Source organism: Pungitius pungitius, chromosome 11, assembly GCF_949316345.1.
Source record: "Pungitius pungitius chromosome 11, fPunPun2.1, whole genome shotgun sequence".
NCBI classification, from domain to species: Eukaryota; Metazoa; Chordata; class Actinopteri; order Perciformes; family Gasterosteidae; genus Pungitius; species Pungitius pungitius.
Window position 1 is genome coordinate 1,524,466 of NC_084910.1, and position 15,009 is coordinate 1,539,474.

Genomic DNA, 15,009 nt, shown 5'->3' on the forward strand with positions numbered 1-15,009 from the left:
CTATTCATCTTCATTTTCCATCGCCCTGCCTCTGACACTCTCTTCCTGCCATCGCATCCAATCCTTCCTTTTCTTTTCTCACTCATCCACTTAACTCCTCCATCTCTATGCCGCCTCCACACAACGACATGAAAAAGCTACATGCACACGCAAGGCTGCTAATGCAGGGTTAATAAGATTGGAGAGCAGCTGATGGTTGTGCGCATTCAGGCCGGATTACATTTAATTTGATTGGGTTTCACTTAGTAGCCTCCCTCCCACTCCTCTCCTTCCTTTCCCTCTCCCCATTGTCCTCCTGCTTTTGTTGGACCAGAGGTGGTCCGGCATCACAAAGAGACACAGGGTCGTGCAGAGCGGTGCAGCATTGAGCTTTTACTTTGGAGCATCCTGTGAAAACACATGCATGCACACGTCCTTGGCCACTGCGCTGTCCTCCACTCTGAACCGAATGTGATTCATTATCCGTCTTTCACAATGTCAACTCTGCCTTGACCCAGACGCAAGGATGGAGACCGTGGCGAAGGAAAAAACAAAAACATTTTAATTAATCAAATGTCTTATCCAAGATTATCTATTAGAAGTGTGCTACAAGACGATTTACAAAATGTGATAGCAGGAGCTAAAGTGCCTCCAGGACCCTCCGCCACATACAATGGCCACACTGTGTCATTGCATTCGACTGACAGCTAACAGAACTACCAGTGCGTACCAGTGCCGCCAGTCCACCGCTGCTAATGGACCGAACACCTTGGTGAGTTCACCTTTTGGTTTTGGAAAAAGTCTGAAGTACAACGACTTGCAGCACTGTGGTTTGATTACGTTTCACAGCGCTGGTTTTATTCAGGTGACATCACACAATAGAGCAATGATCTTTTCCGACATACAGGCCGGAGGTTTGTGCTCCTCAGAGTGTTATCCATCTAAACTCCAAAGAGACTACATTTCTTTCCAGTAAACCTTTACTATTGTTCAACTTTTCAGTGACGTGCAATGTGAACAACATTGGCAGTGGTACATCTTGGCATCTTCCCTGTCACCACATAACACAAAGGCTGTACACTTGAAATGTTTTAGTAAGTTAATAGAGTAATAGGACTATTATCATTTTGAAATAAAAGAATACAAATCCAAACAAACAACCCAGCCACACTTTTACAGTAACGTCAGGGCTTCATTTTTTCAGATGATACTTCTCTCTCACAGAATTTGTTTTCGACAGGCGACTGCCACAACACGGCACCGAAAGGCACAAAGAGGGAATAAGATCGAGATGAAACACTCAAAAGAAAACAAAAAACATCTCAACGAAAGGGGTGACGGATGAGGGAAAGCAAAACAACTGAAGGTAAAATAGGAGGTGTACAGTTTCGAGAAGACAAGCTGGAAGCAGGGTGAGAAGGAGAGAGATGCACACGTCATGCGTTTTGTCTCCTCTCATCTTTTTACATGTCATCTGGCTGTGCTGTCTTCCTCGTTAGGCTGCCAGACAAATTCACACACACACACACATAATATACAGGCAGATGCAAACTAGTACACACACACACACACACTGAACACATCAGTAAACCATTTCAACAGAACATCAGGCATCTGTCTTTCATGAGGCACGCACGCAAGACAGAGGACAGACAGAGAGCGAGAAAGGAAGCGCATTGGACAAACCAGAGGGTTTAATCAGGGCTGATAAATGACAACAAAGTTTACTTTGTGTGTGCGTGTTACCTCTGGCTCACTTTCCCATCACACCAGGACCTCCTCTCTCAAACCACACAACCCCCCCCCCCCCCCCACACACAATGCGTCCTCACTCAACCCTGTAACTAATGACTCCGGAGAGGAGGCTTTGCAGCACCTGCTGCAGACAAACACAAGGGGATGGGACGAGGAGGACGGTGGGGTTCTGCTGGTTGTGGGTGTGGTGCCGGGGCGGGTGGGGGGGGGCAGATGAAGAGAACAAACTAGGCCAAAAAAGAGGGAAAGAAAGGTGGAAAGTGCCAAGGACAAAAAGGCGGAGAAGAAAAAAAAAGAAGAGAAAAAGGGAGGTGTGAAGTGTCACTGCCGGTGGTACCATCTCACTAATTAGCATAGTGACCTTGGTCTGTAACTGTTATCGTACACACACACACACACACACACAGCTGTGTCCCTAGCTGTTTTTAGTTTGCATGTTAAAAGTAGTGCCGGATATGACTTTTAAAACCCAACCATTGAATAATGCTACATGCAAGATTTCACAAATATTTCACAAGCACAAAACCAGACCAATAGTACAATACAAGGAGAATGATTACAAATGGAATAGAAAAAGACATAAAAAAAGAACAGACACAGTAATAACAGCATGTGCCTTCGAAGGGAGTTCATGGCCTTGGTCAGACTGCCTGCTTCATTCCATTTATGGCATATTATTCAGATTGTATCCCCAAATTCTTTGAGGAAGTCTGGACTACTAAAATATAAATGAACTGAACCTTGTGTGGATGGTCAAGAAAAAAATCCCATCGTTTTTCATGCAAATAACATTGTGGACACATTATCCATAGCATCTTATTAGCAGTCTGAATGTAGCTGCGCCATAAGGACATTTTGAATCGAACATTTCACTTTTTAGTTATAGGAGGTTTCACAATTCCAGAGAGATGAAGTGAGAACGAGGCCGGGAGACAGAACCTGTGAGTGAGCAGGCAGTAGCGAGGGGGAGTGCACAGCTGTAGCAGTAATCATCTTTCAGGTCAACAGTAATTACCAGCAAGACTGAGAAAGTGACGCGTGCCCACACAGTGTCTACTCTCTTCACATCTAGGGTTGCTGCATTTTCCGTGTTGTGTTTATTTCCCAATCAAAAGGCACAACGGCCACGGAGAAAAATGTCACAGCGATCCGCAGGATTTAATAGATAAAGGTATCTCTCTCTGGGAACACGATCATATATACAGCAAACAGTGTAATCTAACTTCATCAAAGCTATATTTCATTCTGTCATCATTTGTCTTCTTTGTGGTTGGCATTAGTGGTTTCAGACATGTGGAATGATCTACTACTTCTCACATTCCTGTTAGTGATTCAAGCAATTATTTAGTTTAGCCTTTGAGGGGCACCGCTTGGCTTTGACTACATCATACAGATTAGGTCTAAGGCATCCCTCGGTACGCTACTTTGTAGCCCCGGACGGAAGTTTCAAACTTCTTTCCATCCAATACTGCAGAACCACAAAGCGCTGCGGAAGCAATCCTCCGGTTCCACAAAAGCTCCACAGAGCTTGGATCTCAACAACATGTTACTAAGGCACAATCAGACTCAGAAAAACCCTGTGTGAAGCACTGTATCATGTCGTTCAAAGCCCCCCCCCCACACACCCTCACACACACACGCTCACACTTCAAAACTCATTCTGGCATGGCGGGCAGTTGCTTCCAATTAATGTTCACTTGAAGTAAATTCTTCATGCTTAATGAGCTCTTCTAGTCAAATAGTTTAGGCCGGTATGATTTTAACTGCATCATTTGGTCAGGGAACACTGCGTATGCTCTGATCATTGATCATTGATCATTGATCAGTGCCAGGCCTCGGTTTAGGATCAAGGAGGTCAGCAGGGAGCAGTGACCCTGCATCCCAGGTTGTTCCCCAGCAACGTCCCAGGATGATTATTGGACTTTTCTCCTCCTTTGAAGCCCAAATGATGTCATTTGGTAAGATAATCCTGTGTGGTAGATTTGATTATTATAAATCAGTCATTTGTGTAATTTCTGTTTCGGATGAATTGCAACTTAATGAATATGTTTAAACATACTTTCTACTTCAACACCTTTTAACACCTTTCAAGGATAATTTCAACTCTAATTGAACCCATCTATTAAATGTTAATGCTCACGCTGAGATACTTTGCGTCTCTAAATTTAAGTAATTTTGTGAGAAATGAAGATAAATGATGTTAATTCTGCTTTGTGGATAAATGATGATATTTACTTTACATGAGTGAAGAAAAGTGGAGGATCGTGGAAATGATCATTATCATTGCTTTGTCATTAGGAATCAGAATCAAATAACTAAAAGAACACTCATTCACATTGGTTTGTTATTAAAAAAAACTTTTTTGATGCTTACATGATGGAATGTCAGAGAGAGCTATGTGAGTTTGGGACTTTGATCCAGTCCAGGTCTATTTCCAAACTTCTTCTCTTCTTTGCCTCTACAAAACGATCAATATTCATTGACACTCATATCTCTGATATCTCATCACTCTTTCAAACCTGATACCCTTTTTCTCATCAGCTACTGCCACTGCTGGTGGAAAGGCTTTAAACTATCTTGGAGATGAGAACTAAGAACAAAGCTTTCTGTCCCAGGTAACAAAACGTAGGATGTGGGTAGTTTTCACTCAAATCGGTCTAATTGGTACTAAATGAGTTGAAACCAGACTTTGCTTATTATAAAAAAGGCTCCAGTTGGAAATCCAACTGCATTGTTTTTGAGACCTTTCTCTAGCAACGTGATTCCCAAAAGTTAGCCGGGGCGTCAGCATCTCTGCGCATAATTAGTTCATGAAACAGTAAGAGGTGGGTGTAATTTCACTTGGAATTGACTCTTTGCCCTCAATTCCATCCCTCAGGGAAACTCAATCTCCAAGGAGTTGAGGGTTCTTCTCTCTTTAATAACAGCTAAACACATCAACACTGCTCATCCAAATGCCCCCTCAAGCCGTTAGGAACAAAATAAGAGATGGAATTCTAATGAAAAGAGGTTTAATGGAAGAGCGAGGCAAAGGTGGCTCCGAGGCCTGCTGCTGTTTAATTCAATGGGATGCTGTTGGTGCCTGAAGACTGCCCTATTTTAATTGCACTCCTCTCTCATTTATAAAAGGAAGTCTGCAGCTTTAATGAATCGGAAAGCAAAGCTTGCCATTCACTGTCTCTTTCACACGCATTGTAGGGGAAATGCGATTGTGCTGGGTAGGCCCACATGTTTTGGCACCGCTTTGTTGCGTGGGCTACCTCTGCCAGCCACACACACACACACACACACACACACACACACACACACACACACACACACACACACACACACACACACACACACACACACACACACACACACACACACACACACACACACACACACACACACACACACACACACACACACACACAGCTTCACACCAGGGCAGCAAGCAACAGCCTACGAGTCATGTTCAATGGAAGTCGCTGAAATTAAGCACTTAAGCACAAAACTAGCAAGCTAGCAGTCTTCTGCCTAATCCACTCTCCCATATTATCAAAATGTTTCATCGATAATCAAACAACAACCTCACGTGTCGCGTGAGCACATGGCTCGGTCTCTGGAAGGCGGTGAACGCAGTGGTGGTTGTTTTGATTATCATCATGTTGTCACATGTCCCTAATATGATGAGTGTGACCACAATTAACCTCACTATCAACACCGCCAGCTTTCTCCTGGCTTGACAGACAGTGATTGGCTCTACCGGGAGTACAACGCCACACGAAAGCCAAACAGACTCAATAACAACGAGGAAAAGAGAGAGCGGCGAGCAGGGCGGGGGGGGGGGGGGGGCAAGCTTACCTTTGCCATCTGTGCCTGGACTCCACTGGCTTTGAGCGAGGCCACAGCTTTCTGAGCTGCTGCAGGGCTGTCGAAGTCCACAAAGCCATAGCCTGTACACACACACACACACACACACACAGAAAGAAAAGAAGAATTTCAAATAGATAAAGCTAAGGTTTTTCTAAATATCACTGAGCAAAACCAGTTCCAAAAAGTTCTGTGTTTTATTTTCAGTGCAGCATAAATCCTGTAAATGTATGAAAATCAAGTCAGGTCACGAATCTTATGAAAGATACAAGTTGCCCCTTTAAATATGTTTTTAGCACAGAACATCGACAGAATTAGTGTCATAACAGTAACTCTTGCTATCTTCTTTATGATCCAAAATATCTTCAAATGCCTGCCCAAGTTTTGTGTAAAACGGGTGTTTTTAATAGAATGATGTTTTGTAACTACCCTAATGTTGGCTGCACGAATGGTTGCTCCCCATCTCCCATAGATGTACACAAATACAGTAGACGCAATGCTTTTTATTGTGACACATAAACTCTACTGGCTTCCATTGGTCTGTTTAATATGCCGCTGTACTGCATGCAAGCTTGTTTCATCCCTCTACCACAATTTATCTTGTAGAAACAAGGACACACAAAGATTGAGCATCGGCCGATGTCATTGCCATGCGCTCTGCATCATTTTGCGTGCATGTATGTCTGCATTGTAAGTGTCAACTTGCTCGATCCATGCTTTTAGGTATAAGCCTGGTTTGACCGTCACGTGGGACGACTGGAAAGCGATGTCAAATAGAGAGAAAAATGCAAAAAGCAGAGCAGCTCTGGGATTTGGTCTGAGGTTTTGAGGAAGCTGCGTGTTAACACAAAGAAAGCTTTTGAAATCCACATTTCAAAAGCTTCACTCGCTACAATCCTAAATGTAAACATGTTAAGAACAAGCAACACCACTTCTCTCTGCCTCTCCAACTCACACACCTCCTTCTGAACATCTGTTCTCGCCTTTTTGGAGACACGCTCTGTTTTGCTGATAAGCAGATGACTTTTCATTGTTCAAAGACGGCAAGCTGCTTTCGCAGCAAGACGCGTTCTGCACGCACAAATATTTATACGGTTGCTAATGACAAACCTGTAATTAGGCCAAAACACACACACACGGCGATATAGAGTTTGAATTGATTTCTTCCAAACAGATTCATAAACATATGCAAGCATGTAGTGCATAGACATGCATTTATCTGTACTCATCTAATTAGGGCCCCGCCAACACAGTTGAGCTAATTGAGAATGTGCAAACGCACAGGATTCCTCAGTAGCTAAGTGCATGCTTTCATTATATTCCAGAAAAACTGTGGAAAGCATTTTCTGTATCTCACTAATGGCTGTTTGTTTAACCAGAGACTATGTGCGTAATTAGTGGGAAAATGAAAGCCTGAACACAATTCACAGTGGATAATTAAATCAAAACATTCCCCTCGTTTGGTGTCAGTAGTTCGGCGTCAATGGTGGCGCGCGGTTTCTAAATAGACGATTGTATTGCTCAAGCTGGCGTTTTAAAGGAGAACTCTATCGATCTCACACATCCCAATCTGTTTGTCTGCTTGAGGGGTTTCGCTTACGTACATGAAAGAAATATGTAGGAAGCCTCTTGTGGCTGGATGGGAACATCTGTTCTGGCAGAAAAATGCCAGCCACCCTTCACTGTTCAAAACAGACAATAGAGACATTTCCTTCTCTGAGTGCTCATCTCGTTCGACAGCTTCGGCGTGATAAGACCTCAGCCTTGAGATGTGTCATTTGCTTTGACTGAACTCCACACTTCAACAGGAGCGAGCTGTGTTTTCTGGGAGGTCAGAGGTCAAGTATCAGTGACCGAACGTGAGCCAGGAGCTGGTAGAGATTCATTGTCCTGCTCAAGGACACTTGTGCTGAGGCCTGTTGAGCTTGTGAGCAGATGCCTGTCTTCCAAGTTTATGAAAATCTAAACGCAACATATCATTTGTTCATTTCCACATAACCTAAACAGTACGACCCCCCCCCCCCTCTCTCCTCTTTAGTTTGGGCAAAACCTCTCAACACATGTGGATGCATGTGATAGCTCTTCTAGGATCGATGATGAGGATATAGAACTGAGTAATGATTTAATCCCTCTCAATCGCGAGCGGTCCCTCCCCACTGTTGCCTCATGATGACACCGAGAGGAAAACGCATCTTGCTCAGTCGGGCCTGACACATATTCCACTTGTTTTATTACAGAGCCCGTTCCCACATGTATACACACTCATAGACACAGATGGATGCAGAGATAAACATAGGGATTCACACACACACACACACACACACACACACACACACACACACACACACACACACACACACACACACACACACACACACACACACACACACACACACACACACACACACACACACACACACACACACACACACACACACACCCATCTAATCGCATGAGCTCCCAGAGTTCCTGGCCTTGGGCCATTAGACTAACCGAAAACAGAGGAAAAAGGAGAGAGAGAGAGACTGAGGAAAGGAGCCATGGGGGGAGGCAGTGAGTGTGGGGGAGGGAGAGGGGCAGGCAGAGAGAGAGAGAGAGAGAGAATAAGATGAAAAACAGGAGGGAGGGAGGCAGAGAACGGGCAGGAGACACGGAAATAAGGGAGGGCCCTTGTCTTTGGGAAATGGAAATCCTTTACAATCTAAAGTGGTTTCCTCTCCCTTCCTTCCTCCATCCTGTGCTCTGTGCCCTCTCGCTCCCCCAGAGCTCCCACGCTGCTAACTAGAAAAATGTCAATGTATTTAACATTGAGCCTGCTGCAAGCTGAGCATTTTTACAAAGAATGAATTCACGGTATTTCAGACAACAAAGCTAAAGTTTTGCTTTCTTTGTTCACTGACATGACAATCCATTGATTTGGGGCTCCTAGTTCAATACATCTATGCAGCATTTAATCACATATTCATAAGGTTCAAGAGAGAATAATGTCCCTCTCAGGGACAGCATAAGCAAAGATGCCTTGAAGACATCGGGCAGGGCTTGAGGAACCAATCAGAGAAATGATAGGATCACAAGGCTGGTGGAGAGATTACATCTCCGCACTGGCCTGAGAGCGCCTTGGCCTCCCCCAGTCAGAGCTCCTACATGTGTCCCGGGAAAAGGGGGTTTGGGGTCCCCTTGCTGAAACTGTTGCCCCCCCCCCCACCCCCAACCTGACTGCGGATAAGTGGTTGAAGATGAGATGAGGCTGTCACATGACAACAGTTGTGTAAAGCACTGAGCGGAAATCATCATCATCCCTGCAGACTGCAATGAAGGAAGATTTATTTACCTGTGTGTGTGTGTGTGTGTGTGTGCATGACACTCTGAACCTCTACGGTGAGTAAATGACTGACTATGGAAGCATCTTAAGTTTATCCAGAATCTTCCTGAAAAGAGGAGGCTGTCTGCTCAATCATTGGTTTAAAGGGCTGCCCTTCCTTTTCTGTCAGCCCCGGGTTATTTTCACCCCCACCCCTCCATCTCCTCCCATCCATCCCTCTCTTTCTCTTTCTCTGTGCCAATTTGTACTCTCTTAGTCACGCTAAGCACTTATCTTGTCCCCACTGAATGCCTCTGCAATCAAACCAACACTTATCCGGTTGTAAGGCATTCTAATGGCCGCCTGATAATGAAACTCCTTCATTGTGAGTTAACAACTGGCTGAGGCTTGTATGAAGTCTACGACACAAGCAGTGAAATTGCTGATGAGGACCAAAGACAAAGGGATTCTCAATGCTGCTGCAGCTGCTTCCTTCCAAGTGTTCTGTGCATTAAATAATAAGCAGGAATTTACAAAAGGAGGCGTCGCTATGAATTTTCAAACCGTCTCTCTAAGGTTTTCTATTCATAAAGGGCTTTTCTGGAGTAAATCCAGAGTAGATTACCGCTTCCGGTGCCAGGAATGGGCAATATTACTCACTTGAAGACACACACACACTCAGTTTGTCACTCATAAACACACAGGCTCATTAATTAAATACACACTGATTAAAACAGAAAAAAGTTCAAACTAAATGGATTTAATGTGCTAAAACCAGGCTTGGATCTTATCTAATTTTGGACATAAATCTAAGAGACATGAACATGAATTGTATATTCACAAGTTCTTTCAAAAACATTTGTGACATTTAAGTCTTTGTGTTATAGTCAACAAAATCCCATCAGAAGATACCAAAACCACGTGTGTATCTTTTAGCCCCACGTTTTATTCATTCCTAGTAAAAGCAAAGGCCCTTTAGTTGTAATGAACGTTAACATTAACCATTTTCATCAGAGCAATAAAACACATTCAGTGCTCTAGTGAGTATTTATCGCAGCATCCGTGGGATTGACTTAAAATAATATAAGGGGATATTCTTTAATGGGATTGGTGAACAAAAACTAAAATATAAAATATCACCACTTTAAAGCAGATTTCAAGATTAGTTGTGGTTTACTGGTAAGCACTGGAATTAAATGGCCCTTTCAGATGCAATTTGATCCTAAATAAAGCAGATATTATTTTCAATTAGCAAATCATATTAATCATGAATCGGCACACACAATAGTCATGAGCCGGAGAACTGATGGTTTACTAAATCTTATTAGTTAAATTCCAGTTCAAGCAACAGTAATGAACATATGATTTGATAAGATGAAAGAACAACTGATAATTATCACTAGGTCTATAGGCTCCTCAGGCTGCTGTAAGGATGTCAGCAAAGGCCTTCCGACATGCTTTTAGAGCCCCAAGCAGTATTTATAAACCCGCTCATTTAAAAAGGCACAAAATACCTAAAGTTAAGCAGTTGTCAGGGAAAATTCAAGGTTTGGTGTTTTTCGATTATTACATTAAGCAAAATTTGCATTAACATCTCTGCCACTGTTATCAATGAGCCCGGCTCTTCCTTCACTCGTATCATTGAAGCTGATGCGCTGATTACAGGGCATTTGTGCTGTTGTCCTAAACGTCAGTGTTACCTTGGAGTGCAGCCCCCCAGCAGATGAGCAGCAATCATGCTGAGCACATGCTCTTCTGTGCCCCTTCAAAAGCAGACGACTACAATCTTATTGATTGGTGCTTTGTTCAGACCACTCCAACAATCAAGCAGACCCTCATCAGAAGACACTTGAGCGAGCTCCGTTCAGCACGGAGACTATTTGAAACACATTGTCTCGAAGCGGGTTGTTCTCCGCTTGGATTTGGCCAATAACAACAATCAAACGGCTTAATTTCAAAAGCCGCTTAACTTTGAGTATCATTGGGGGGCAAACCATGAAAACATCATAATAGGAAAGTTAAAGAGAGTAAAGATACTCTAGCGGTGCGTGGTTAGATTTGAGGGTGACATCATCATCGCTCACTCACTACTGCCGCGATGCATGCCGGGAGACGGCCTTGCGAGGCCCACACATGGTGCATGCAGCACACACAGCTCAGGTAGGAGACATTTTTTGTAGTCTGATGTCTCGACATTTTAGTTTTTGCCAAAAAAATAAAGAGAGGAACGTATCTTTACAACATAATAGTGATTCATCTGCATGTAAGTTGCCAAGTCAATACTGATTTTATCCAGAACAAAAGTTTCTGAAATAAGTTGTACCTTAGCAAGGCTACAGACTGTGTCATTGGATCCTCACTCACCTTTGCATTGGTTGGTATTCTTGTCCAAGATGGCCTTTGTTGACACAATCTTGCCATATCTGTAAAAGAACAAATGAAATATTCAGATACATTTAAGTCAATTCTTTACGTCCTATGCATGCGGCATGGTTCAAGGGGGCCGTTGGCTTTTAGAAGTTGGGCCACTTTGGTCAGGGCTTGGATATCAACAACTTAGTTGCCCCTGAATTGTTGCACAGACAAAGCTCTCCATCTACCGGTCAATCTTCGTCCCCACCCTCCCCTATGTTCATTATGTTCATATGGGTGGGTGATGACCGAAAGAACTAGGTCATATACAGGCGCATGGCTACAACCGGGTGCAATGGGTGTCCTCAGGAGGGTGGCTGGCATCCCCCTTCGAGATGAGAAGCTCAGCCAGCCGTGAGGAGCTCGCAGTAGAGCCGCTGCTCCTTTGCGTGGAAAGGAGCCAGTCGGGTTGGTCTGGGCCTTTCCCTTGGGAGGTGTTCCAGGCACGGCCAGCTGGGAGGAGGCCGGGGGGGAAGAGCCAGGGCCAGGTGGAGAGATTACTTCTTCACACTGGCCTGGGAATGCCTCGGGATCCCCCCAGTCAGAGCTGGTAGTGGCCCGGGAAAGGGGAATTTGGGGTCCCCTGCTGGAATTGTTGGCCCCGCAACCCGAACCCGGGTAAGCGGTTATAAGGATGAGATGACCACCATGTTTACATTGTCATAGTGAATATGATGTCGTGCTCGCATTAGCATGTAGCTCACAGCATGACCGTAGAACAAAGACATTTATTAAATCCAAGAAATGACTTCATCGTCATCCAAGGCAATATTTATTGGTGCAATTGCAAAGATATTCTTTAAAGTTTTAATTCAAGAATGTATTTCAGATACTGGATTAGAGTTATATTTTCTCTCTTTGCTTCCATCCTTTCATTCATTTCGGTTCCAGATTTACCTGGGAGCCTCAGCACACAGACAGTATTGTCTAATAAATCATCTTACAGTAATCACTTGGCATCTGTATGGCACAAATCCTGCTTGGAGGGCCAATGAGAGACAGACATCCTCCATACCTACGTGCTCTCTGCCAACTTTCACTGTCTCCCCGCTTCGCTACCTTACTCTCTTCTGCCTCTCTCTTTGCCCCCCCCCCCCCCCCTTCCATTCCCTTGTATTCTCCAGCTCACTGTTCTCAGAGAGAAGTTAATAATGTTTCTTATCAGAGCGGTCTTTGAGTCCTCCTGGAAGGAGAAGGGGTGAGAAAACAGAAAACGAAGAAAGAGGCTGAGCAGGTATGAGGGGGAAACCGAGATCAGCCTGGATCACTGCCGAGCTACGTGGAGGAGACTTTTTAATTCATGTCTTGCACAATGACTGAGTGGCTGGCTGTTTGGCTATCAAACAGATTGACAGATTGACAGGTGCACAAGCTGGCTGTTGGCCACAGGTGAGGGATGGAGGGGCCTAGTGCCTCTTCCCTTTAAGCGAAAACACAGGGAAGATAGAGACAAAGATGGTTAAAAGCTGAGAGGCTGAACAAAACAGAAACGGGGGGGGGGTGAGAGAGAAGGAAGAATGAGAAATAGATGAGGAGAGGAAGGGAAGTCAGTCAAAAGATAAAATGAGACACTGAGGGCGAGGAGGAAGCGAGGTAGACGGGGTGCGATGGAGAGATAGTAAGAGGTGTTTAATAAAGAAGAGATCATTTAGTTGTCAGCATCAGGAGAAGAAGAGAACAGACTAGCTCGCCTGACAGCTTCACATCATACTCTATTGGGACAGGAGACTTTAGAAGTAAAGTCAGACAAAAGGCTTTAAAAGGCTTCGATCACACATAGCACGACAGCTGTGCAGCTTATGATCTTTAAATTGCTGCAATCACTGCTTTTTTTAGACAATGGTCAATTTTCCACGCTTTTTTCCTGTCAATCAAGAGTTTTATTTGGGTATTTACAAATGCTCTTGTTTGTCTTAAGTTAAAATCAAATGTAGTTTTCAATTTGCTTTGTTTTGGGGGTTTTTAAACCAGGCAATGTGTTAAACAAGGTCTTTGGCCTGTGGTTGGAGGAGCAATCCAACCGTTTCCGACGTAAAAAACAAGGCAAGACTAATCGGCCACATAGACTCACAAAGACAAACACACGTGTGGACGCACACGCAATGCAACAACTCACATCAAAAACACCAAAGAAGTAATCACACACATTACACACACCATCTGGCAATACACAACTCTTTGTTGACGTCTGCCTCAGTGTGATTCAAACTGTGTGTGTGTGTGTCAGTGCATGAATGTAAACACCTACGGTGCATGTGTGTGTGTGTGTGCGAATGTGCCTGGTGAGTTACTATGACTGCATGACAAAGATCTCATGCGCCATGGGTGTTTTGGCAGCTTGTTTTTCCCGGCAGTAAAGTGAAACATTTCCAGATTGTTCCTATTTTTGTGCGGATGATTGTGCATGTGCGTGCGTGTGTGTGCGTGCGTGTGTGTGTCTGTGAAAGAGAGTGAGAAAGACAAAGAGAGGCTTGACACATTAGGAATCTTGAGAAAATATGATCCCGGTTGTCATAAATTGGAAAACAAGTGCGGATGTTTAACATGTGGCTTGTTTGTGTGTGTGTGTGTGTGTGTGTGTGTCGTTCTCACATCATGCCAATGGGTGTGACGTATAAGTATGAATCCACCTGTTTATTGTCTAGCTGCACAATCCAGCCAGACTGAAAAACAAAGTAATAGGAGGAGAGGAATCCCACTCTGGCCTTGGGGAGATGTCCAATCACCACAACACTGCGCCTTCCAAAATGTTTTCTCCTTCTGGACTTCTGGAATCAGTGGCGAAATTCCATTTTATCCAAACATCCACAGCAACCTGCTGAGCTGATGAAATGGAAGAAAGTATTGATAATAGTTCAGATGACGTGGTAAGGAAGCAGAGGGGAGCGGGGGGAATAGTGCAGAAGGTCCCGTTAAAGTCCTCTCTGGATCCCTCTTATTGATTCCATTAGAAGCTGGAGCTAGTTGAAATAAGTCCGACCCGCACTTGACCCGGCGGCACACACGAGACACTAATGAATACTATTCAAAGACTTACAACATAACAAGGAAGGGCTACACGCAGCCAGATGGTGATGGTTAGCACGTCTTTATTCCGGGCCAAAGAGACTGTGAATCAAATGGATCTGGATATGGCATTTATTTCCGTTAGATGTAAATCATGACTAAAGAGACCATGATGGCAGTTAAGTGTGAAGACACAGTGAAGCAATTTTCCAACATGCTTGACAAAGTGATCCAGACCACAGTTTTATCTGCAGTTCAGCATTCCAACTTTTATTTCACTCATTTATAAATGAAGCGTGCTCGTCATTGTTTGACTAGATCACATGGCGCCGAAGCTTTATTGCCTATCTGCTCAGTCAATTCCCATCAAATTTGTCATTGTCGGTTCCATCCAGATGACACCACGCTGACACAAAAAAGCCAATTCTTAAGACTTCTCCTGTGGTGAGAAATCATTCACATTCATAGGTTTTCTTCTGTTGATACATTTGCTGAAGTATCTTTTGTCAAGAAGCTGCTTTTACATCATAAAGCAGCTTCCTCGCTTAACGCCATCTAATTCGTTTGGCTTTATAAAGGTTCCACCAAACAGTACCAAGCAAGGTGAAGAACCTCTTAAGACAAGCTACGACTCTTCTTCAACTCATGGAGACTCCTAAGAATCCCTTTTTTCTCCCAAAAAGAAACACAAAAAACAGCGA

The 15,009-nt window shown here is 43.9% G+C and overlaps 1 protein-coding gene across 1 annotated transcript in view; it reads right to left on the minus strand.

Annotated features, from left to right (window-relative positions):
• The window catches only part of LOC119197408 (RNA-binding motif, single-stranded-interacting protein 3-like), an 87,068-nt gene that overhangs the window by 37,807 nt on the left and 34,252 nt on the right, over positions 1-15,009 (minus strand). Inside the window, exons 3-4 of the mRNA XM_037453675.2 lie at positions 11,255-11,313; positions 5,581-5,672 (exon numbers count right to left, since the gene is read on the minus strand). Of these exons, the coding sequence (XP_037309572.1) occupies positions 5,581-5,672; positions 11,255-11,313 (151 nt within the window). The remainder of the gene's footprint in view (positions 1-5,580; positions 5,673-11,254; positions 11,314-15,009) is intronic.